Here is a 27842-nt window from a genome sequence, read left to right on the forward strand (position 1 = left end):
TTCTGCATGGAATATATAAATTTCAGACAAGGTATTATTAGCTACCTGTTCTTTTACAATCTTTATAAGTATGTAAACATCAAAATATCCTAATAGATTGCATTTAGATGGCTTAGTTCTTTCTTGTTGCTGTTTATTACTAAGTATAAAGCTACACAAAGGACCATCTGTGCTCTGTCCACCACGGATATTGAAACCCGGTTTCTAGCAGTACAAGTCTGGGGGAGGGGCTAAATAGCTTTGTGTTAAACTTGAGAGCTTATAAAGCTAAAAAAATAGAAGTTCAATATCCACTAGGATTACATTACAAATATTCCATAGTTTAGCTTCACCCTTCAGCACAAAAAAATCTAATAAATTATTTTTGGCTTATCATACAAACAAATGAAGTTAATATTCGGCTTTAATACTTATTAAAATAAAGCTTATAATAAGTTATTATAATAATAGCTCTTTGATTACACTTTCTACAGAAAGATCTTATAGAATAAATGCATCCATATGTGTTACTAATAATAAAAAATAATATATGTATTTTTTGTGTTTGCACATACTTTAATAATATATTCATTTATATTTCTTCAGTAAAATAACCACTTTATTTTTTTTATTAATTTACTCGTGTTACTAACGTATCCTCTATTACTCTGAAGATGTCGCTTGCTTTACTATTGTTGGATACGTTTATTCACCAATCAGTTTCAGGCAAAAGGTTTTAAGGAGCGAGTTTAAATGTGTGTATGATAACACGGTTTAATGCAACGTCAATTAACGATATCTGTCAGTGTCTCCTAAAAACTTAAAACTTGCTTACATATATATGTCGCAAAAAGAACGTACTGCCGGTATAATATTTGTAGTATTTTAAATTTATCATTTAATATTTTGTGTGTAAATGATACATACAACTAACATAACTGCATTTTGTATAACATACATCAAGGATGTTAGACTCAAGTAAGAGAAAGGCATTGTTGGAGTGGGTAGGTACTTCGTTAAAGTAGTAATTTCTCAGTTATTAATTAATATAAATATTTGTCATTAACTTACATATCCGTAAAACTGTACTGGCTAAGAAAATTTAACATGAAATGAAAACATTGTTATAACGTGTTGAACAGGTGTTGCCATAGGACTGTCGTTCGTCTAAATGTACAAAACATGCTCTAGTTGCTCTACTGTGAATCTTTTACCAAAAAGAAATATCCATTCTTAGATAAGATTGCCAGAACTGGCACAATATTCTAAATGAGAAATACATCGGGATTTATTTAGGTAGTTAATTAACTGGTTTAATGCTTAATAAGTATGTCTGTAATAAATACATAAAAATATTCTGTTAGCTTAAAAACTAGCTGTATATCTTTGTGATGTTAGCTTTAATGGCTTAATAATCAGTATGCCAAGGTTTTTTCTTAGTTTGCTACTGAATATTTACATCTGTATAAAATATTTTTATAACACAAATTTTCTAACCTGCACTTAATTAAACATAATTCGAAGTATCTATATAACTTACCATTTGATACATGTTGTGATGCCTCACAACAACTAGAAATATGCAAGAGCTTAATATCAACAGTAAACTTTACCTATTTAATAAATGCCTCACTAAATATTTTCAATGCAAATGAGTAAAAGCAAAGGCTCATGCACTGAACCCTGAGGTACTCCACTAGTAATATTTTGAAAGGATTCCATTGATATTAACATTTTCCTGTGCAGCCACAATTCAGTTTTTTTAACGTATCCTTTTCTTAATCCATACCAATATTATTTGCATAGCTAATCTTTTGTGGCACCTCACCAAAATAGTTTTAATAGTCTAAGTACATGAAGTTCTCACTTTTTATTTCATCCAGATAATAAGTAAAAAATCTTGAAAAAAAGTTGAACAGAGAAAGATATTCTACTGGTGAATCCATGTTAACTGACATTCATGATAAGGCATCTCATAAGTGATTTTGTAAAGGTTTGTATATTAGAGTACAGAATTTTTCCCATTACAGAAGTGAAACTATCTTGCCTATAATTAAAAATAGAAGTAGTATAAGCAACTTACCATTGTTTATTTACTTGTGAAATTTGAGAAACTTTTATCTAGTCTTTGACCTCTTTTAAAATCCTTTGTAAAACCTGTTGCCTTATTGGTTAACCTTTCAATCTTTTTAGTAGGGTTGTTAAATTGGGTCACATACCTTAATGATTGCTTGTGAATGATTAGACTTGCTTCACCCCATTTTTGAATGTATACTTTCCTGGACTGTTGGTTGTACTCAAGTTGAATGGTAGTACAGATATTTGTAATAATTATTACAATCTGAGAATTTATTTCCCTTTAATGTATAATAGAAACTAGCATTGATTTAGGTAATTTTAGCCATTTTAATGTCTTCTATTTTCCAACTTTTTTATTAGTTTCATAGGTCTCCCTATTCTTACATGATTTTAAAGAAAGGGTTTTCTTCTTTTTATTTTAATCTTTTCAGGATAATTATTTGTAGCAGAAACCTTTTGAGTGACAATCTGGTTGAGACAGATGTTCCATATATCACTGAAGAGGTTTTCTTGGTTTTGAGACCATGTGTATATGAAACTTTCAAAACAAAGTCTGAACTCCTTGATGATTATATCATTAGTTACTAATTATTTGTTATTTATCATCCACCTCAATTCAGTGTTACCTTACCTTATTAATTTGATATGTTATTACATTAATTTTGCAATAAAATTTCTCCTACTTGTTCTTTAACTTATCTGTATACAGATACTGTATAACTATTAAAATAAAATTACCCTCCTCGCTAGTAAAGCAGTTAGTCTGCAGATTTACAATGCTAAAATCAGGTTTGATTCCCCTCGGTGGGCTCAGCAGATAGCTTGATGTGGCTTTGCTATAAGAACACACACACACACACACACACACACACACAAAATTAAAATAACGCATCTCAAGCTTAACTCACTGTATATTATACAAAATGTATAATGTATTTTTATATATTGTGTGGACTGATGTGTTAAGATTACCATTTCATCTGTGATAGAAATTATTGATCTATAAGGTTTTTGAGGTACTTTTAACTCTGAATCTAATGATATAAAGAAATACTCTTTTTTGTTGTTTCTACTTAGGAAGGAATTATAAAATTTCTAATCATTAGAAAACTAATTCCAATTGTAAACCTATTTATTGACCATCATATGTAAATTGTTTTTTAGGTGAATTGCTTGGGAATAGGTGGTCCACTGGATTCTTTGGTCCAGCTTGGAAATGGTGTTGATTTTCTTCGAATTATCCATATGTTGTGAGTTTTCATAATTGCCATGATTATTGTATATATTCATGTATAAGCCAAACTTTTAGACCATGAATTTTCTTAAATAAGTTCTACTCTTGACTTGCATATGGGACATAAAATTTGTAACATTCTTTTTATTAATTTTTCTTTAATTTCACATCAAAGTGATTTTAGATTTGCCTGAAATAATTTTTTGTTTATTGTTACCTGACCTACCTTGGGTCAGTCAGCCTGAGGAATAATTTTTTTAGAAAGTCCAAAGATGGCAAAAAAAATTCAAATTAAAGATGCCAATGTTTACTGGAAATGCAAAATTCTCCACCATACAATCCCAATGTGGCCGACATTGAACCAGAAAATTCATGAAAAATACAAAAGAACTGAAAATTTTCTATATCACTCCTTGGAACATGCAAGAAGGTATCTTTATACCAAATACTGTGTAATTTGGTCAACATACATATTAACAGGTGAAGAAAACTCTCAAATTGTGCTTTTCTTGCTGAAAAATTAAGTAAAAGGCAAAAAAAATCCCAAATTATCTATATCTCAAAAGTATCTTTAAACCAATTGTGTTTTTTTTTGTCTTTTTATGGTATCTTAACATCCACTATAATTACTAAAAATTGGAAACTCCAGCATTTATGTTTGTCAATGTGTGCTACCTGTGGTAAAGCGTCTTTGTACAAAATACTATGTAGACTGTTTGAAACAAGGCGAAGAAATTGACCAAAACTCTAAAATTATGGATTTATTTAACTTTTTAACTCCTCACTCTGAAAGAACCAGAAATGGGTGTATCCAACATTATACATATCTATATGTATCGGACCTATAAAAGGTATCCTTGTACCCAATCCTACATAAATTCGCTTAGGTATGGTAGAGTAATTGTGAAAAAAAATGTTAAATTGTTTTTTGTGACCTCTTGAACCCTACTGTAATTACAAAAAGTAGGCAAGTCCACCATTTTTGTTTGTCACTGTGTGCGACCCATAGGAAAGTATCTCTGTACTAACTCTTATGTAAATTGGTCAAAATATATTTGAGTAATTGACCAAAACCCTCTAAATTATGCCTTTTTGTGTGTTCTTATTTGTATGAAAAGACTCAAAATGGGCATATCCAAAACTGTGTTGTCCTAATGAAAATTTGTACTTTTTCCAACTTATACCTTGATTGTTGTAAATATGACAGCATAGGAGCCACAATATATATTTGTTTCTTTTGACGTTTGACCCCATAACATCCTCAGAAGGCCCCTCGGTGTGGATTCCTGTACGTGGTGAGGGGACCTCCCAGGGAAGGTTCTGTTCTGTTTGGTTACCTTCTCTGGGATCTAAGCATCCACCCACGTGTTTGCCGTGCGTGGCAGGTTATCTAATTTGTAGGGTACGGCCGTACATTCCAAACCCTCTCCGATGTTTCCAATGTCATAGGTTCAGCCACTCAAAGACATCATGTCGTGGTTCCCTGACATGTGCTCGTTGTGGAGGCAAGGACCACAATGCCTATGAATGTGACATGGACCCACATTGCGTCAACTGCAAAGGTTCTCACCCTTCCTACTTTTGTTCTGGCCCAAAATGGTTGGAGAAGCCTTTCTCAAACGTCAACATCTTGTATCAATATTCTTTGACATTGAGAAGGCTTATGACACAACGTGGAGGTATGGCGTTTTTCGAGACCTCCATACATATGGGTTACGTGGCCATTTACCCATGTTTATTAAAAATTTTTTAATGAACATGAGATTCCAAGTTCGTGTGGGTTCGACACTTTCCTGTTCTTTTGTACAGGAACTTGGAGTCCCTCAGGGCTGTGTTTTGAGTGTCACACTTTCCAGTATAAAGATTAATGAAATCACTGAACAACTCCCTCTCACTATTGCAAATGGGCTGTATGTCGACAAATTTCTCACCTCTTGTCAGTCATGGAACATAAGATATATTGAGCGGCAACTACAAACTGCCCTCAATCATGTACTGAAGTGGACTATGGTGAACGGTTTTAATTTCTCTCTCTAAAACCGTTTGCATGCACTTTAGCTGCCAACGGGGTATTGACCCTGATCCTGAACTTCATATCGGTGATGTTTCGCTGCCAGTGGTCCCTGAGACCAAGTTCTTGGGGCTTATCTTTGACCGTAAGCTGACCTTTATACCACACTTAAAGCAGCTACGGGTCAAATGCACAAGAGCACTGAACATCCTCCGTGTCCTCTCTACTACCAGTTGGGGAGAAGATCAATGTTCTATGTTAAAGGTATATCGTGCTCTTATTCGATCAAAACTCGACTATGGATCAATGGTCTATGGCTCTGCCAGACCCTCGGCCTTAAAGATGCTAGACCCCATTCATCACCAAGGACTTCGACTCTGCACTGGAGCTTTCTGCACCTCTCCAGTTCAAAGCTTATACGTTGAATCTCATGAACCTTCTCTGCACCTTCGCTGTTTGCAACTATCTTTAGTATATTCTTCAAAACTTCATTCTTTACCAAAGCATCCCACCTGGGGATGTGTTTTCCTTCCTCGGTGGGCTGTACTTTTTCAGATCAGACGATCTGCCATTGCTCCGTTTGGTCTTCGCATCTAGGCCTAATTGGATGACTTGGGTCTGTCCTTGGATAACATTGCAGATTCCACAGGTCAGCCCATCCCACCATGGTTTATTACAGCCCCCAAATGTGACCTTTCTTTCAGTCATCTGAAAAAGGCAGATACTCCAGATTGGAAGTACCGTCTTTTATTTAATGAACATTTTCCAAACAATCATTCTGTTCCCATTTATACAGATGGTTCCAAATTAGGTAATTCAGTGGGCTCTACTATGGTTTGCTGCAGTTCGGTGGTTGCGTGCAGAATCCCCTTTACAGCTTCTGTGTTCACTGCTGAACTGTATGCAATATCTCTTGTCCTGGATCACATTGAAGCTGAGCTGTACTTCAACTGCAGTATTTATACTGACTTGCTTAGTTCTATACTGGCCCTGGAATCGCTACATGTTGGCTCACACCCTGTTCTCGCTGATATTCAAAACCGACTGGCTCATTTATCATTAACTGCTACTTCTATCCAGTTTTTCTGGATACCAGGCCATGTTGGTATTCGCGGGAACGAGCTTGCAGACATGGCAGCTAAATCTATTTGCTCCGCGGCACTATCACCACTGTGCCTATTCCGTACATGGACTATGGTCTTGTATTCAAGGCTCGGCTCTGTGCTAGTTGGCAGTCCACTTGAAGTGAGCAACGTGAGAACAAGCTTTTTCAAATAAAACCTTATATTGGGCTTTGGCCATCTGGCTTTTGTAAGGTTTGGAAGGAGGAAGTTGTTCTAACTAGACTACGCATTGGTCACAGTTTTTTAACTTGTCGTTTTCTTTTATCTGGAACTGATGCACCAGTGTGTAGTTTGTGTAACACTCAAATCACTATCAGCCACATTTTACTTTCTTACCATCCTTATGATTCTCAATGATGGCTATATTTTAAACATGTTCTGTCCCAGGGTTTGTCTGTAACATTGGATAGTGTTATTGGTGATGGTGACTCTGTCCACTTTTATAAAGTTTTTAATTTTTTAATGGCCATTAATCTTTTTAATCTCATTTAAGTGTTGTATATTTATTCATTACACCTTTTTTAATTGTGGTTCCCTTTTCAAAGTTTCAATCTCTCTAGTTCAATTTGAAACTGGAAAATGGCCAAAACATTAAATAACTTGACACCAGGACTGGAATGACCAACTTCAGGTGACTAATGCTGCTGTTTGAACTATCCATTTGAACCATCTGTTAGTCGTCCTGGCGAGTTGTTATTCCAATTTTGCTGCATGTCTTTTAAACTTTTATTATTTTACCCTTTTAACAACTTCTGTGATGGAGTATCACTGAATTAATAAAATTCTGTGCACCCATGTAATGTTACATAATGTTAATTAAGATGCAATATGACATTTCACTTTAACTTTATTTCTATAAAAAAACAACAACAACAACTACTCTTTAATACACATTTGCACAGAGTTAAGCAATTTCATTGTACTTGTGTTTTAACCACAATATCTTTAGATTATTGATAGGTGTTAACTTAAAATGAAAATATAAAAAGTTCCAGAATGTTCTGTTTTTCCTGTGGAAGAAACGTGTGAAATTAAAACTTTACTGGAAAGCCAAACTTCACATTTAGTTCTTCATTAAATTTAGTTTTTAACTTTTACTTGGGTATTTGTGTGTATATGGGGTATGTAATGTTCAAAAGGAAACAGACAAAAGTGACAATGCCTTGAGTTAGTATCAGTATGTGTATTGTGTAAGGTTTAGAATATTCCCAAAATATTAAATAAAATTGCAATAAGTTTTAGGTAAAATGTATTTGTGTATTTAATTATGTGTCTATGTATATTTTTTTTTATTATGGTTGAATAATGTATAGTGGGGGAAGGGCAAAAATATAGTTATTGTAACTTATTTTACTGCAATTAAGGTACCTGAAAGCAAACTACTCAATATTTTTTTAAAGGGCAACTGCTATCATCCCTCTTTAAAGATATGAATAACATAAGTAACCCTTCAGTAATTAGATGACTATTCATATCCACTGACCCACCAAAAATGAAAGGAAGGGAGCTTGCAATATGCTGTTTTTAACCCATCTCCCCACCAAAGTAAATGCTTTCTAGTAGTGTTATTACACTGGGGATTTGCTTGGTAGTTGCTGTTCCAGCTTCATATTTCCTGACGATGCCATTTGTGATGAACTGTGTGTGATCAGTAGAGCCAGATAATTAATGGAAGTTACTGTTCAATTAATCACTTATTCTCACAAGATGGCTTAAAAAAGTAAAAAAAAATTACTCTTTCATAAGATGGCTAAAAATAAAAGAACGTATAGCACTGAAAATTGCATTGTAGAGGTTACCAGATAACTATATACCACTTTTGTAGGTTTGTGCTTAATAACAAAGTTGGGATTAGTAATTTATTACATGCTACTAATTGATTGTTATCACAAGGTGGCTGAAATATATCAATCTATTATTCTTATATGAAGTATCTAAAAAATAAAAAAAGCAACAGCTTCTTATGATAAAAATTGTTTTCATACCTAAATGTGCAGTGAGCAGATAGTTAATTGTGTAGCTTTGTGTTTTATAACAAACATAATGGTAATAGTTCAGTTACTTGGATGTTTAGAATAATTGAATATTAGTCATTATTGGATACACTAATTTCAATTTATCTCATGATACTAATCAATTAAACTGAAACAAATTAGAATTACTCAATGGTAATGAAAATCATAATGCTAGTATTTCAAATCATTTCCAAGATAGAATAATCTCAAACACTAGTTTACAGGACACTAATTGATATAATCATTTAATCAAGTTAATTTCCTAGCTCTAATAACAAGTCACTTACCATACATTCTGACTCCTACATGATATTTTATAGTGATATCTGTCATATAATATTAACTCATGTTAGAAATTCCACAATATCTAGACAGTACTTGACATTTAAATATAGCAGCATGTTACTTTGCTTTTATCATGTATGCAACTCATTTTTCTTGGAGAGCTAATCCTACAACTGAAATAAGTGAATACTTTTTATTGAATAAAAATACAACAAACAAAACAAAAATTGAAAATAAAACTTTAATTTCCACCTCAGGTTGGCAGGCTGATGTCATATAAGAAGACTGCTTGGGTTATTGAGCAGAGAGGCTTAGTTCTGATAGAGCTAACATTAGTATCTGGATGACTAGGGACAGGTAGTGCCTCCCTGGCTGATTATAAAGTTGTGGGTGTGGGATAACCATCTTGACAAGAATGTTGGAATGGTCAAGCAAGATTCTCACATTAAGGATCCCTATCAGCAGAATATCCTCCTTTATGGTCTTCAGGTATACCATCATCAGGTCAAAAGTTCTATGTACTTTGTTAGCTAGTGTATCACTTTGCCTACAGTGGCACAGGTCATTAAGCAAGCAAAATAAGTGTGTACAAACTTTCTGTCAAATATAATCAAAAGCAAGATAGCCAAAAGGATTCTGAAACATTACACTCTTCGGTCCACCACTAAGAGCTATTACCTTGTGTGCAACTGCCATAAAATATTTTGCACATACAATAAACCTTGAACAATCTTCCACCCCTTTAGGTGTCAATGTGTATTGTGTCAGTCTATGATATATAATTATTATAATACAGTAATAAGAGGGTGATGCAACCTCTATGCACAGATATCCTCATGAGCATCAGCACATAATCACTGGCTCATTCTTTCCCCAGCACTTACCATAATTTTTGATTTTCTTGTTGCTTTTATCAACTATTTTTCTTTATTTAGTGTAATCCACCTGATTTTAACTGTTTTCTCTACATCTCATTTCGTTTTTGTGCTATAAAACAAATTTATGAAAAAGTTCCTAGGGCCCAGATGTTCCTTCTCAGGCATTTTTTTGCAGCTGAGTCAGTGGTGACTGGAGACAACCTATTTGTTCGTGGAGCTGACACTTGGAAGTTATTCCTTTAGCTTAATAGAGCCAGTGTCTCATATTTGACAGATTGAATTTCACTTCATGGTGAGGTGCTACAAATATTGTGGAAATGTTAAATCACAATGATTGTGGGAAGCTGTTACAAACAACGTATAACATCATGCTCATTCTTCTGTTTCAATGCCTTCTATGGAGACTGCTTCACCTGTGAATGAGTTTGACCAGCTTTTGCTTCTAGTCCCTTTCTCCCTGATGTAAAACAGGTACCTCTGTTTGTTATGTTCATTACTCAGATGTGCGAGTTTCTCTCATTTGGCCATATGTTATAATTGTTCTTAAGTTATTTACTTCATAGACCTCCTCCTGTTCCAGCTTCACATTGATCAGTGTCTTTTTTGTATTCCTAGTTGCTATGGCTAGTTTTCTATGGTTTAGAGAAATGACCCTTCTGCATTTCTTGAATCCTAATCTCATATGTCCATTCTACCTGTTTGGGGATGTTCCTCTTTTTTATTTTCTACCATCTGCTCATGTTTTCCTTGTCTTTAATCCTTTGATGTATCCACTTTTCACCTCCTCACTGTGGGTTGTCATCATAACCCCATTAGTTTGGATTGAGACACTTGTTCTTAATTGTTTGATTCATTGGCTTTTATTTTCCTTCTGTTTCTGTTTTGAATTGGTTTTTCTGTTCTTTGGATCTCTTAGGTCTAGAACATTCTTCTCTGGGCAAATCCAACTAAATACTTTTTGCTGTCATTTTCATCAAATATGATTGACATTGGCATATCTTAGCTTCTCTTGGCTCTTTTTGATGCTAATCATTGTGGTAAATTTTAGTATGAAACTACTCATAACACATTGTTCTCCCATGACTTCCATTAATAGGTGGTTTTATGTGTCTTTGGTTTAGCCTCATTCTGGTCACCATTCTTTGTTCTACCCAGATGATCTGTTATAGTTAGTTTACTTCTTGATTTAGTTTCTGTTTGCATCAATGATCATGTGCACTCTCCATGCCCATACTGTTTTTCATATCATTATCTTATGTGTAGTGATTTTTTCATGCACTTGGAGAGGAAGGGAAAGCAAAACACAACAAAACGAAAGATGAGAAAAAAAAAAAAAAAAAGGAATAGAGCAAACCAAATGCCCAGATAACACTATCATATATATCAATCAATTTTCATATCAACCTAGGCTTAAATATGTTATTTTTCAGGCAATAATATACCTACTGTATTAGGTAGTTGCTAACACCAATAACTAAACTGTTAAATATACAGACATTTTGAAATTGGTCAACTAATTTTAGCTAACATCTTAGAGAAACAGATACAGGAAAATACAGTGAAATGAATAAATTCTACTAGATCTAAAATAACATGATTTACATTCTGTTCTCTGAAAATGGAGGTTGCAACATTTTTTCATTTGATACTTCAAAATTAAAGCTATTGTCTTAACTTGTACAAAGTTATGAAATATTAAGCTCATTATTTACTAACACCAGTCGTCCTAACTGTGTGGAATTTGTGCACTGTTGTTAGATATCCTATAGTATCTCTTAGTGAATTTCTGCTGAATAGTTTGGATAGGAAGGGGCACAATGTTTGTTCACATCAGCATAATAACTTGTAATGCATATACTTTATTTTCATAAGCTGCTTGATATCTTGGAAAGCAATGAGAGCTTATATTAACTGTGTGATGGCTAATTCAGGAACAGGAGGTAATCACTAAACTGTACAAATTGAGCCCCAACACTATTACTGTCTGAATCCAGGCATTCTATGCAGTGACCTGTCTGAAATGTTCAATGAAGAGAATTATACCTTTGATTCTACCATGTGACGTAAACCCTTCCATGGAAAACCCGGCATGGCCAGGTGGTTAAGAAGCTTGACTCTTGATCCGAGTGTCACAGGTTCGAATCCCTGTCACACCAAACATGCTTGCCTTTTCAGTCATGTGGCATTATAATGTGATGGTGAATCCCACTATTTGCTGGTAAAAGAGTAGCTCAAGAGTTGGCAGTGGGTGGTGATGACTAGTTGCCTTCCCTCTTGTTTTACACTGGTAAATTTGGGACAGTTAGTGCAGATAGCCCAAGTGTAGCTTTGCATGAAATTCAAAAACAAACATTTCCCTAGAACTCTTGGTCAGTATCAGGCTAGGACATCCTAAACATCAGGATATAGTGTAGCAGGCATGGAAAAGTGCCCCTACATTCAGACAAGTGTTAGATTTCTACTTTATGGACAAAGAATGATAAGTTGTCTTTTGTTACTTCACAATCCCAGGAAACATTATCTATGATCATTTGAGTAGTATATTTTTGTCATGGGGAAGCTCAACACTGCCTCATGGATTACCACCTTCCCCAGTTTGTGCTTTCAGTCCCATCTGATGGCAAAGAACTCAGTCTGGTAGATGTTCTCCAGTCTGCCTTGTCCAATGATGACCAGCATTGATCAAAACCAGAGTTTAATTACTCTGGCTGGTAAAGCCTTGTAATTCTGTCCTAACCTCATTAAAACACATTTAACCACAGTTATTCTTTGACATTATTTTCTTGTGTGCACTGAGTTCAACCTCAGGAGGAGAACCTGATTCATATTGTGGGTGTGCCATATTCCAGCAGTTATCTTATCTGAGTCTGTGGAAGAAATGAGAAAATGTCATGGACTTTTGCAAAATGGACAAAAGTGTAATGTCCAGAAAAAGACCTCTAGACCAGAAGACTTTCTGATATCTATTTCTTGTCAGTGTCTAACTTTCTCTTGGTCTTGATTCCCTCAACTCATGGGGAATGTCATTTTTTAAACTTCTGCTCAGTAAAACAAAATAGGAAGAGAACTGATGCATGTATTTTTCAAGAGAAAAATGAACATCCATAAAAGAACAAATTCTGTTGTCATATCAATAAACTCTCTTCTTCCCACTTACTCTGTTATCTTGAGCTTCACTGATTTACCTTTGACAAAAGAGGCACAGAATAAATTAATGTTTGCTCGAAAATGTTTATGAAGTAAAAACTGATTTCGTTTAACCTTGATTTGAAAAGAAAGTAAACAGTGAAATCTTTTTTTTTTAAATGCAATTTTAAAGATACATATATTGCAAAACCTTTCATCACTTATGAAAATCAATTAATTGAAATTAGAGTTTTACATTGTTACTGTTTTTCATTATCTAAATTGTTCAAATGATTAAAATATTGCAACTATGTTTGTGTATTGTAATATACAAAGCTACTTAATTTTTTTATCTGTTTTGCATGTTGCATGTATTGATTTAGAGAATGCAGTTGATTGTAATCTTACTAATCCCTCATCTCTAATGCAGGTGCTAAGCATGTGACTGACAATCACTCGCTGCAAAACCAATCTTATCACTGAGGGCATCACCTGATTTGCCAGTAGAAAAAATACTGTTGATTTGTTTACAGTATGTTCTATGTGACAGCCATGTAAAGGATATGTGTGATATACTACCATTAACTTAGATCCTTTTCAAATATATTATAGTTCATAAATCAGAAGAAAAAACAAAAACATTTTTGTCTTTATTCTGATAATAGAAAAAAATTATGCTTTAGATTTGTGATGAAATTATAAATTTATTAGTAATACACTTAAACCGTAAAAAAAATAACTATAGATTATACTTATAATATTGTAGACATGATGAATCACCAATCACTTGAAGGTCACATGATGACTTGCCAGATCTTTGATATGCATAAAAAGTCATCTGAGAGGTGTAATGAACTGTATTTTGTACCATTTCCTGCAAATATTTTGTACAGTATTTATACCTGTTATAACATTTAACATTTTTGGTGTTACCATACAGAAGAATTAGCCAAAAAGTAAATTATAGTTGAAAGAACAATTTTAATTATTGAAGGAAAAGGACTTAGTTAATTTTTATTTGCAGTTATTTTGTCTATTGATTGAAATATTGTATTATTTAATTACATATAATTTTTTAAGTGTTTCAAACTTGTGTTTCAGTGACCCTTCTTCATGTGAAGTTGAAATGCCTGAAGACAGATTTCGTATCATAGCAAGATTCTTAAATGGTAAAATAATTTAAAGTTTGGCTTAATATTTATATTCTGAACTGCATTTATTTTGAAAATTGTCTAAAAGTTTTTTTTTTATTAGAGTTTGGAAATTAATTAATTGTAAACATTGGTCTCATTTATGAATATCATGAAAATAACAAATGAAAACTAATTTGATTATTAGTGTTTTTGGTTGTACAACTCCAGTTATGTCAGTATGATTGTTTGTTACAATTTTCAATTTATTCAACTTAGTTTAGTTTAATTGATTAAGGTTATGATTCACAAAAATAAACTAATTAAAGTTAAGGTTTCTGATTATTAAATTTTATTATTCCAACTATTCCAAAATATTACTATTATGTTTTTTGTTTTCTAGTTGTGATGTGTAAAGGATCACAATGAGCTTTTTGTTTTCCTCACCACAGGTATCAAAACCCAATTCTTAGTGTTATAATTTTTTTTTCTCTTATTTTGAATAATTCAAGTTTGTTAAGCTTCAGGCCAACATAAACCAGTGATAAGGGGGATTGTCTGTTCATTAGAGCCTTGGGTTGGATTCATGTTGCTGCCAAACTTGTGCTTTTAGTTACTGAGGTGTAATATTGATTTCTTTGTTTTTAGAGTTATGGCAAAGTTACTATGCTCATTTGCTACTACCCTAATTTTGAAGTGCTGTTTAGTGGAAAGGAAAGTGACTAGCAGCACTCACCACCAACAATTCTTGGGACTACTGTAATTTTAAATATTGTAAATTTATTAATTTTTTTACCTTGTATTATGTTTATAATTTATTATTTTTAAATGTCTTTTTTATATCCAGTTAATTAAAACACATTTTTATTTATTTTCTTAACTCTTGTAAATTAAAACAAAAGAAACTATGCAGACATGTTGTACAGAGATCTAACGTGAGAGATTTAGATTCTCCAACAAAGTTAATCTGCAAGGGTACTAAAAACATTAATTGCAAAAAATTAAAGAAAGATAAAAAAAAAATCTACATTGCATACAATTATCTGAGCTATCAAACTTAAACAGGATCTTAAATATGCCACTTAACTTTGGTTTATTAGTGCACAAAAGAACAGGATTTGCAATTGGTAACTAGTTGGAATTGTACAAAATGAAGCAATAACTACTTGCAGCTATTGTCTGATTTTTCAACAGTAATAGGTTATTAAATTTAAAAATTGCTTAATTATTCCTGTAAGAAAAACAGATAATTGCATATGGACTCCACACATTCAAGTCTTTCTTGTACCATCCAAATAATACATTTGGTATGTTTTGTAATATCAAGTAAGATTAAATTATAACTAACATTAGGTAGAGTAATTTTAATTTTTTTCAGGGATTTGTATTTAAATTCTCAATAATGATCATTTTTCCTACCAATAATAGTATAAGATTTTATTAAACTGGCTACTTTTTTTCTGTGTAGAGTTTTACAAAACAAAGACAGAAATGTTTATTCATTATGATAAGTGTTTGCATGGAAGTGAATTAGAACTTGCCAAGACTGCAGTCCTGTTGCTTTGTGCTGCTGTCCAGCAGTCCTTATGTTCATCTACTCAGTCCTTAATAACGTCTCTGACCCAGCTTGATGAGGGTGTCCAGAAAGAAATAAGAGAATGTTTGGAAGCTGTACTTCTCCCAGGTAACAACATTAATGGGTACCTGACAGCTGATTTTGTATCTGTTCTTTCTAAACAATCTCTTCAAAATGGTAAGTTGCATAATATTTATATTTGCATTGAATTATCGACTAATTGCTCATTTTTATTATGGTGGTTAATAAATCTAGCCAAGTCTGATCCTTTACTGTAATTTTCACTCAAACTTGCTATTAAACATTGTGTTGTCAAAAGAATTATAAGCTATATATTTAATATGTATTTTAATACAATTTACAGATTTTACAGTAAGTAAAATTAGTTTTTAGAACATGTACAATGTTTCAATCACTGTTGTGGTCACGATCTGGTACCAGCCATCAAAACATACCTGTTCTAAAAACTAATCTTAATTGAAAAAATTTTAAGTTATAATAAAATATATCTTACCAGTAAGTAAACTCAAAAAGAAACTCAAGTATGTATGTTATCTTTTTACCTTCAAAATTTTCACACATTTGTTCCATGGTTAATGTACATGATTTCTTACTCTTAAAAGGGACAACAAAGTGTAAAAAATTTTGTATCTTGTGATTAAATTGTCTAAGAAAATATTTACTATGGTAATTGATAAGTAGTAATATTAAGAAATTCAGGTAAATCTTCACATAGTTATGTGTACTATGGAAAATTCTCATGTTTTCCTATTACATATCAAGTTCTAAAATGGATTTGGGTTGTTCAGAGACATTTTGTCAGTTTGACAGCTATACAAAAAATTTGTGTAAACTTTTGTATTATGTAGTTTGAATTTCATGTGTGCAATATATTCGCTCAGGTCATTTGGGAGCTCTAGAAGTTTGATTATGAATAAATTCAGTTTTATCAATAATAATTAATTTTTGTTCATGAAAAGAATTTGGTTAATTGTTTTTTGAATTCTTCTGCTTGATATTACTTTGATTTTAATGAAAAATGACTGTTCCTACTTGAAACACACATTTTACTTCTTAAAAACTATTAAAATTTTAAGTGGCTAATTTACAATATTATGTATATTTATGAAAATAGTTGAACACAACATAACACGTAAATATTGTGGTTTCCTTCTTTTCAATTGCCTGGTAATGAGCTGCACCAGAGAACAACAACATATTAATAGTTCAGGCTGTATCAAGTTCTCAGACAGTATTACAGCAGCATAATACCCATATAAAGAAGTTATAATAATAGATGGGTCAATTAACTCTTTCATAATAGGTTAGGTTCCACTGACTGATTTCATAACCATTTTCACTTTATAGGTTTCAAGCTATAACTTTTAAATTGGTAAGCACATCTTCAAGAAATTTTGTAGATTATCAGTAAACATTACAAGGCTTTTGTAATCAAAATATCAATTTTTATCAAGTTTTAAGATTTTTAAGTAATATTTATTTTGTGCCTTTTTGATTTTCAAATGTTGACTATTCAACATGTAAAATCTTCATCACCTTCTGATAATTATATTTGTTTTTGAAGAAAAGCCTGTATTTTATCTTTCATTTTTACTATCGAATCTTTATATGGATTTTGTTAATTTGATCAACCTTGTAACCACCATGTAAATTAAGAACATAAATTATGCTTTTTTCATACTAGAATGACTAAAAATTACAACACAAACATAAGTGTTTAGTCTAAATATTTTACATCTCATAATATTATATATTTATTATATTGACTTTTAAACAGCGCCTGGCTTACATTACAGAAGTTGCATTAACATGGCACACGTTCACTCATGTTACCACATCCAAATATATAAAACTGGCATTTACAAAATTACTCGTCTTGAATGTGTTTTGATGGACCAGTATTTTGTAAAACACATTTCAGTTATTATACACTATATGTACACCCTTGTGCAAATTAATTGAAACAAGACAGAAAATTACAATTTTTTTTAATTTTTTGCATTTTATTTCTGAGAATCCAAAAATTACTCGCAAATTAACACATGATAATGACCGCCTTTATTTTTCGGAAGATCATTAATCCGCTTTGGCATCGAGTCCACGAGTTGACTGCAATCTTTACTAATTTTTGGATCGTGGTACCACACCTCAATTATGGCCTCATTTAGCTTATCTTTCTAGTTATGAATATTATACTCATCTTATGCTTGCCATAGGTTGCTAAGCCTTATCAGGTTTTGCACATAGAGGATGTGAAACAAATTCATTTTCCATATTTTGAAGTTGCTATACCATTACCACAAAATTGCACAATAGCTTATCAAACTCAGTAACTATACCGTGTTTGGATATTAAAAAATGTGAAATTTCAAGTTCATTAAAATCTTACTTTAATACTTGGAAGAATCTCGCATAAAAAGAAAGAGTTTGTCATCTGAATTCTTCAAAAAGACTGAGAAAGCCATGAAAATAGGGCTGGATTATCTATTAGGCACAGTGCTTAGGATCTACGAAAACAATGGGTTCATGAATATTTTCCTAAAAGTTAATCTTTGGTTTAACTTGTATGGCTGGTAGGGCCAATGAACAGAGAAGGGCCTTACAGTCGTCTTGATCCAGCACTGCATGACAAACACATTCTAAGCTTTTGAATGGTTATTCACTTGCCTTAGACAGAAGTAGGTGTATGTTAGCATTTCCAAAAATGGAAAGAGGTAGATGGGATTACTGTGTTTGAGTTGGTAAATGTAGTAAGATCTCAGAAAATAGAAATGATAGGAAGTTCTTATTTTATATTCTAGCTTGTCAGTATTGGTAATTTGAATAAGAAACTATATATTTTGTATTTAAACATCAAAACATCTAATCTGAACCAATGTTGCATTGTAACACACAAAAAAAATAGATATTCAGGTATGTTTTTAATATTTACTTTTAAATTAAGAACTTAACTAATGTATAATACTAAAATTTGAATTATAATCTACAGTTTGATACTAAACCTACCAACATGATATTCAAAAAATAGTAATTGAATAAAATTTTAGATGTGAGACATAGCAACTTATGTCCAGCAGTAACCAAGTACAAAAGCTGTAGCTAGAAGAGGTACTTGTTTATTTCACTTCTTTATTTATTGTTCTATATTTAACTAAGTTTAACTTATTTTTGAATAATAATAATTTGTATACATATATAATATATTAATATTCAAAATGTGACTATATATTACAAAATACCTGTCCACTAAAACATGGCTGAGACAGGATCACTTTGTAAAGACTATAGGTGAGTTTTATGTTATTGGATATGGTAAAACAGTGCACCATTTCAATGCAACTTCTGTAATGATGTTAATAAGGCATTACTGGAAGGTCAATAAAATAAAAAAATAGGAAATATATAATGTTATGAAACTTAAACTATTTAGATTTTTCTATCTTTGTGTTATAATTTGTAGTCATTTTAGCATGAAAAAGAATAACTTATATTTGTTTTTTAATTCTTTTTATGGTTATGAGGTTGGTCAAATTAACAGATCTCACACAGTTAGGGTAGAGAAAATAACAGACAAAATATAAAGTCTTACTGAAAACAAATATATTTGAAATATATTTAGGAAGTTTTAGTTTACACAAATAATATTGGAGATTTTTGGGACAAAGAATAGTTTCTGTAATCATAACATTAACTCACTTTGCAGTCAGACTAGTAATGAAACAGATTTCATATTTTTACAAATAAAACTTCAGTAAAAAATACTTCATTAAAAAATCTGATTTCCATTGTATAAAAAATATTTTTGCTAAAAATTTACTAAATTTTGTGTAGATACATGCACTATTTCAAAAGTTGTAGTTGAAATACTTAATGTGTGAAAATGTGTAAACAGATTTGTGTACATTATACTGAGCCCATTGGGAAGGGGTTAATTTTATAAAGACAGGTAGGAATTGATATAATAACCTAGCTATGTGTGGTAATATAGAAAGTTTTAATGCTATGAAAAGTACTGAAACAAGAAAGATGATTACAAAAATTGAGCTACTTTAAGTTAAAATTTTTTATCCCTACTTTGACTCAGACTACCATAATTACAGTTATTTGCTAAGGTAGGATTGAATTTTTATTTGTTAAGCACAATAATATTACATCCCAACTGACTTCCTAGTTCTATTCTTATTTGCTTCCTAATGTTTTTCAAATGCACTCCAAAACAAGGAACAAATGAACTTGCTGCAACACATATTACTTTGAAGTTAAAAAGATTTTAGAAATCTTTGAACATTTAACTGGGCAATTACAACAGTACTAGGACACCATACTGTAATTGAAATAATAAGTGAAAAAAACCCTTGAAATGTTTGATTAGTAATGTTGGAAGTGCTTGAAATCTCCTTATGTGGCAAATATTGAGCTGTCATCACAAATGTTTCATCAGTTACACTTATCCTAATTTACATATGTTCTCAGCATTTGGTACAAAATGAAACTCACTCCATAACAGTGGAAATGTAGCTTGCATGAGATAACATATATAACACAATTTATTTACTTTATAAAGACAAGTTAGAAAGTGAATTTGAAAATAATATCTCATAATTGTTTTTTTTTCTTGTTCTATAACATAATTATCTTGAACTAAAATTTATTATCATTGAGAAAGTAGCAGATATGTTATAACTTGAAAATAAAGATCATGATCCTGCTGGAAAACAAAAAAGGATGCCAGAAGTTGTTAATACAGGCAGTTTTCTAGATCTGCTGCTGGGAGAGTTGTACAATAACACTAACTGTCAAAGCTCTGCACGTGAAAAAATAAAAGTGGTAAATTACCACAAATTTCAGTCTTTTTCTATCCAAGAATATGTGCTGCAATGCTGTGGAATAAACATGTTTGTTTGTCTTTGGTTGCACATTTGGCCAAGGTGTGCATTAGAATTCCACAAAATCTGTGTTCTCTTGGAGAACATTGTTTGTTAGGTGTTTCATAATTAATTTATGGAAGTATTTATGCCAGAAATATATAAATAATTTTATTTTTAAAATAAAATGTTCAGTTAAATCTTAAGATTTAAAAATTTTCATTTTACTTCATATTAAGTAGATTATTTACAATCAAAATATTTGGATAGTTTGCATGTTAAGAAATCAACAGTGTAGATTTTAAACTTTTAGTTTAAGCTAAGAAGTAACTGATATTTAGAGAAATATTTATTCTTTACAGAAACCACTCCTCGAAAGCATTCCTGTGTGAATAATCTCGGTAATTTAAGATCTACGAACAAAATAAAAACAGCTTCTCACTACAGCTCCCAAGGATCACCACTGAGAGCTCTTTTGGACTCTCCCTTACTTGTTCAAAGAGTATGTTGGTTTTTTAACCTGTTTACTACATTATAAACCTTTTAACAGATACAAACTTTATAGGCAGTTTCTGACTTAAACAGAGCATGTTTGTTAAATTACTCTCAGCCTTTATTTCATTACATTTCCTGTAAGTTTGTCAGAATACATTTTATTTTATAATAAATCAAATAGTGAAGGACAATCCTAAAAAAAAAAAGTATGTGGAAAGACAGAGTGGTTTTTGTAAGATTAGTGGGAGCAATATTTTTGCTGAAAATTGGCTTTTGGCAACCAGTTATTATGTTGAAATTGTGTTGAGTGTATTGATTTTGAAAAAGAAAGATAAAGTGCTCTATATTAAAAATAATATGGTAATAAGTCATTTGATATATCAAAATTGATTTCTAATGGATATAATTGTAATATAAAATGTCAGAAAGAATTATGGACAACTTATGAAAGAAAAGATGGGGCAAGAACACAGTAAGAAGGTACAACTTTTCAGTTTGTTTCTGTGAACAAAGAAGATTTGAAGCTATAAATATTATACTTTGCCTTAGTAATATCTGTATTATAATACAGTACTCTGCAAAAGTGTGGGGACAAAGTAAAAAAAAAAGATTTCAGGTTTCCTTCAAGGAACAGTGGGAGGTAAATTGCAGGTGAAACACTCAAAATTTTATTAATCTTCATATTTAGTGCAATATAAACCCAGTGGAAGTACTTGAGTTTAGCAGACCGTTAATATGTTTTATATATTTTTTCATGGTACATGCAGTGCATTTAAGGTATCTTTTACCTTTTCCTCCTGAGATATACAAATTATGTTTTGAACCAGATATTTCAAATGTGGACTCATCCATACATAATACCATTTTCCAATCATCAGTAGTCCAGTTTTTGTACTTCTTTAGTAAATTTGGAGATTGAAGTGAAGGTTTTTTAACTTCTACATGATTGGGTATTCTATTCTCATGGAGTTTTCTTGATACTGTAGATCTGGACACTTTTCTGTCATTTGGTACATGATCATATATCTCGTGTTTGAGATCAGTAGCAGTCTTCATTCTGTCCTGAAAACTGTATCAACAAAGATACTTGACATCAGCATATCTTTGACTTTAAGTGTTCTGCTTTGTCAGGTTTTGTTTTTGTGGTTTCTTCTACAGTAGGTATTTGTAACTTGTTGATGGCAAGGGCATCATTGAATGAACAACACACACTAGTTTCAATATTAGCATGTATATTTTGAATGAATTACATACCAATACATCAGCATAGACATAAACCTTGCCTTATCTGTAGCTTTGCTTCAATTTGTTCTCTTTCTGTTCTGCTGTTCCACTTTATACCTTTCATGCCATTGTTGGTTTACCATCACTCTTTCACTGACAGTTTCCACGAGCCACTCTGTGCTCTTGACAACAAGTCACAAATACAGAATTCAACATCATAAACTAAACAAAATATTACATTGATCATAACACACAACAATTGCAACTGGTGAATAGTGGAGTAGCTTTGACGGTTTGATGATTCAAGCTTCCAAAATTGCTTCCATCAGCTCTCTCATTGCATAATGCTTCACTGTGATTGGGTTCTTGATTGTGGTTTTGATCTTTTGTTGCACAAAATCTGTCTTTCCAGGTTTATCTGTGAAGGTATTTGCATACTAGCACAGTAAATGTTGAAATGTTTGTTTTTGTTTGCCAGTCAGTTCTTTGCTGATGTTGAAGTCTGTGCCTCATCTCTTATCTAGTGGTCTTAGGTCTAGGAGGTTCTCATCTTTTAAGAAAAGGTCACTCTATTCTACTTCTGCATCTATAATTACTACATTTGCTAGAGCTTCTCTCCTGAAATATGTTTTTATGAAATTAGCATGGTAGATCCTGTTCTTTCCATTCACATTCACTTAGTAGTCTTTTCTGTTGGGTACTTCCTGTACTTCAAATGGTTCTTTCCTTTGCAGAGTGAGTTTGTTGTGATCTTTTGGGCAAAGTAACTGAATTGTTGTTCCTTGGCATTTTTATTTTTATAGAAATGTTTCTGATTGCCTTCAGCTGCATACAAATAGTGTTAAGCAAGTTGAGAGGTCCACAGCTACATGCACTTCAAAGATGACAAAAATAATTGCTGTTTACAACTTAGTAACTCTGACAGAAATAAAACAAAAAACATTCATAATTATTTCTTTCATTGTAACCATACAGTAATATTTAACATGATTTTTATATTCACTGTTTATCATTATTGCTTGATTCAGAAGATTTTAACTTACTGAATTTCTGTGATGCTAGAATTGCTGAGATTAACATGTTTTGAGTATTACTCAATTAATGATCCTAGACACTTTTGTATTCTATTCATCATTTGAACACAAACATAAAATTCTGAGATCTAACACATACTGATACGTGTTCCTTATTTTTGAACTCTTTTTCTCCTATATATAACTCTTTCAGTACTTGCATTGGACCTTGAACTGTTTTTCCATACAGTAATTTTAAGAATGAAAATCCTGTTCTTGCCTGTGGGACTTCTCAGTAAGTGAATAATACCACTTGCTAGCACCTATTTCAGATATATTGTGATTCTTAGCACATCTTCCTTAACATGCTCATTGACTCGCTCACAAAGTCCATTACCTTTAAGATGTATGGTGTGTAAAAAGTTTGATAAATTTATTGGTACTGTGATATATTTCACTTCCCCAGTATAACTGCTTTGAAAGATTAGATTCAAAAGCCCCTTCTGTTCATTTTTTCTATATGTATTTTTCCAATTTGCACTCAACATTTTTCTGGGTGTTTTCCCAAAGTATCTGCAGTGAAGGGTCTTTCTTTTGTTATTCATTCATTGTGGATGGTCATCTTTTGACACTTGCAGGGGTTTGTCTTGTTTGCTCCTCTTTTCTCGAGTTCTCTCTCTCACACAGTTTGTGAATGACAAGAGTATGCAGAAAACAGTATTGTCATGATTTAGTTATATATTTAATTATGGTAATTTTGCATATCACTGAGTTTCAACTATACTAAAATTACTACAATTGAATTTTATCATGCAGTGCATTCTTGTCATTAAAATTTGTTAAAAGATTTTAAAATTTTTAAAAGATTACTATTAATTTCATTAATAATAATAATATGAAAAAAATGCAGTATTTCAGTACCTTAATTTTTATCTTCCAAAACAATCTACTTCTCTTCATACAAGAGCTATTTGTGACAATTTTTGTTGTCTTTCAAAATTTGTAGTACATACTTAAGTGATTTACACACAAATGTATATCAACCCTGATGAAGTTGCAACAGGGAGGGCTGATATTAGTTCTCTAGGGCTTAACACAGTTCCCAAGCTGATTTTGCTGATACTTTCCAGGGACCCACTAGTCATTTTACAATAACTTTCTTTTGTAAGAGTGTATATGTATCCATTGTTCCCCAGCCAATAAGTTTCCATTCAAAAAGAAAATAGAGCACAACCCACCTGTGGTTCATGTGGGAATCAACTTGTTAATTTTCCTATCTTTGCCTTTTTGTCTTACTTATTACCTTCATTATTTATACTCTTGTTATCTCTTCAGCAAAACTACATTATGATCCTGATATTATTTTGGTGGAAATATAGTCCATGCTTTTCGATACATTGGCCATGGTTTCATCTTCTCTTTTGGCCCCTCTGTTATTGGGGTATGATGTTTTTTTTTCCCTACTGTTCATCTTCCCCATTCTTACTTTCATCTGGCTCCTTTTTGCTGTGAAGTCTTTGGGAGTGTTCTTAACACTTTTGATACATGGGCCAAATCTGTCCAACACTAGCCCTTCCTTTCCTCTTTGGTTCTCATCTCTCTGAACCTTGTGAATCCATGTTCCTTCCTCAACTTTGTGAACTTTCCACATTTGTAGTTTTCAATTTCTTGCCCATTTACTTCTTACTACCCCTTTGTCAGTGAGTTGCTTGTTGCACATCCCACTCATGACATATGGAACATATTTTCACCTTGACTCTGGTCTCTCCTATACTTCCCGCTAGAGAAAAGTTGTATATTTTGGAAACTCTTGTATCTAAAACATCTTGCCACTTTTGGCTAAGCTCACATAAGTCTTCAGAAGATTTTGAGAGACCAATGGAATTCATCCTGTGATTCTCTGGCCTCTCTTGTAATGATGCTTTCATCTTTTTTCAAGGATCTGTATTAGTAACTGGATCATGTCTACACTACAGTTGGTAATATACTGCTGCCCTCATGTTTAAATCTCCATCTCTTCACCAACACAGCTCTTACTTTTGAGGCACATCAGGACTGCTCCACAACCTAAGGGACTTGGTTTTATGTAGAGTATCTTTCAAGATCAGTGTCCTGGAAATCCTGGTTATCCATTAGGCATTTTCTTATTTCGACTTATAGTCATTTGAAAATGACTCAAATTTCTTAGTGGCCTTTAGGATTTATCTAAACTCCAATCACATCCTGGGGAGGTTGAACTTATTGGAAAATTGCCTTTCTTTACTGGACAGCATTCTTTTAGTTACTGTCCACTGCTCCATCTCGGATGTATGTGTGGATTTCTGTATGTGGTGAGGGTACCTCCTAGAAAAGGTTCTGTTCTTTCAGTTTACCTCCTTTCCGATATAAACGTCCACCCAGGTGGATGCCTACTGCTACAGTGGGACTGGAGATGGTTCTTTCTGTGTCTCTAAAAGAATTGTTCTCAAACCATGTGAAAAGTCTTTTGACTTCCACGGTTATGAAAGTTAATGAATCAATATCAGCACCCATATCTGTCCATGCTGTTCTTTCCAGCAGACCCCCAAATCCACATTCTTTGGTTCTGGGTAAGGGCATTTCCTCTGGTCCATCTTCTTCAAGGTGCAGAACGATTATTCATTATCACTCTCAGTTACTGGAATCTTCTTTCAATGACAGAGTGATATCACACATTCCAGTATAAAGATTAATGCCATCACTGGACAACTCCCTTTAACTGTTGCAAACAGGCTCTATTTTGATAACTTCCACGTCACATGTTAGTTGTTGAACATGAGGTTTATTTAATGGCAACTACAGACTGCCCTCAGTCGTTTACTGAAGTGGACCACAGCAAACGGTTTTAATTTCTTTTTCTCTAAAACCATTTGCATGCACTTTTGTCCCAATGGGGTATTCATCCCTATCTGGAACTCTGTGTCGGTGAAATTGTGCTTCCTGTCGTCCCTGAGGCAAATTTCTTGGGGCTTATCTTTGACCAAAAGTTGACCTTTATACCACACATCAAGCAGCTATGAGCCAAATGTACAAGAGCACTGAACATTCTTTGTGTTCTTTTTTCCACTACTTGGGGAGTGGATCAACATTCTACACTAAAGATATATCATGCTTTTATTCGATCAAAACTGAACTATGAGTCTCTGGTCTGTGGCTCTGCTGGGACCTCGGTCTTGAAAATACTGAACCCCATTCATTGCTAGAGGCTTTGGCTCTGCACCAGGGCTTTCCACACTTCCCCAGTCCAGAGTTTGTACACAGTCTTGTAAATCTCCTCTACACCTCTACCATTTACACTTGTCTTTACTGTGTGGTTTAAAACATCAGCTCTTACCACAGCATCCTGGGGTTGTTTTCCTTTCTCAGTGGCCCATGCTTTTTCAGAATAGATGATCTGCCATTTTTCCTTTTGGCCTTTGTGCCCAGGCACAGGTGGATAAATTGGATCTGTTCTTTTATGACATTGCCAGTCAGGTCAGTCCATCCCACCCCATTAGTGACCCTTAAGCTATCTGAGTAAAGAGGAAACTCAGTGTTGGAACTACTGCCTTTTCTTTGTTGAACATCTTTCAAATCATCCTTCCATTCCCATTTATATGGATGGTTTGAAATCAGGTAAATCTGTGGGCTCTGCTATGGTTTGTTGGGGTTTGGTGGTTACACACAGAATCCCCTCTACGGTTTCTGTGTTCAGTGCTGAACTGTACGCCATTTCTCTTGTCCTGGATCACACAGAAGCTATGCAGTACTCGAATTGTACAATTTATACTGACTCAGTTAGTTCTACTGGCCCTGGAATTGCTTCATATTAGTTCACACCTTGTTCTTGCCGACATTCAAAACTGACTAGCTCATTTCTCTTTAACATCTACTTCTATTCAATTCTTCTGGATACCATGCCATGTTGGTATTTGTGGGAACAAGATCGCTGACACCACAGCTAAGTCTGTCTGCTCTGGTGTTATCACTGCTGTACATGTTTCATATATATATGAACTATGGTCTTGTATTCAATCTCTGATCCATGCCAGTTGGCAGTCAAATTGGAGTCAGCAACATGAAAACAAGCTTTCCCAAATAAAACCCTTCATTGGATTTTGGCCATCTTGCTTCTGTAAGGATCGGAAAGAAGTTGTCCTAATCGGGATCCATGGAGGTTGATAGACCTCCCTTGAATAAAGACAGTAAAGAAAAAAGATGTGGTCGTAAACAGAAGGGTTCTCCACCTAATTCGCCTACACATAAATAAAAATGGCCACCTTGATAGAATGGAACTCTCGAAGTTTATGTTCTAATCTGGATGACATCAAAACACTGATTGCTTCCTACCATCCTGTATGTCTTTCCTTACAGGAAGCATTTCTGAAACCTGCCAATACAGTCACCTTTCAGCAGTTTTCTTCGTACAGAAATGACAGGCTGTGTGATGGACAAGTGCATGGAGGGGTGGCACTGTTGGTTGATCAGCATTTACCCACCCTGTTTTTGCCACACGACAAACCCTTGGATGTCGTAGCCATCCATGTTTCCTTGGGTCATACCATCACTGTTTGTTCTTTATTTCACTGCTTTTGCAGAACTTGATCCTGCCATTGTTTGTAGGCTGTCAATAGACAACTGTATGGTAACAGTAACTGACTGTATTATACAAGCAGCTGCTCAATGTATTCCTAAAACCTTGACAAGTTATCTATGATATTCTCATCCGTGGTGGAATAGTGCCTGCCACATGGCAAGGAAGGCTCAAAAACAGGCCTGGGATACTTTCC

At 33.2% G+C, this 27842-nt stretch overlaps 1 protein-coding gene across 1 annotated transcript in view; it reads left to right on the forward strand.

Annotated features, from left to right (window-relative positions):
- The first annotated feature begins 695 nt into the window (after positions 1-695).
- LOC143244324 (uncharacterized) overlaps positions 696-27842 on the forward strand; it is an 87190-nt gene continuing 60043 nt past the window's right edge. Inside the window, exons 1-5 of the mRNA XM_076488776.1 lie at positions 696-983; positions 3223-3308; positions 13833-13900; positions 15330-15614; positions 20686-20825. Coding sequence (XP_076344891.1) covers positions 945-983; positions 3223-3308; positions 13833-13900; positions 15330-15614; positions 20686-20825 — 618 coding nt within the window. The 5' untranslated portion in view covers positions 696-944. The remainder of the gene's footprint in view (positions 984-3222; positions 3309-13832; positions 13901-15329; positions 15615-20685; positions 20826-27842) is intronic.

Source organism: Tachypleus tridentatus, chromosome 2 (genome assembly GCF_004210375.1).
Source record: "Tachypleus tridentatus isolate NWPU-2018 chromosome 2, ASM421037v1, whole genome shotgun sequence".
Classification (NCBI taxonomy): Eukaryota; Metazoa; Arthropoda; class Merostomata; order Xiphosura; family Limulidae; genus Tachypleus; species Tachypleus tridentatus.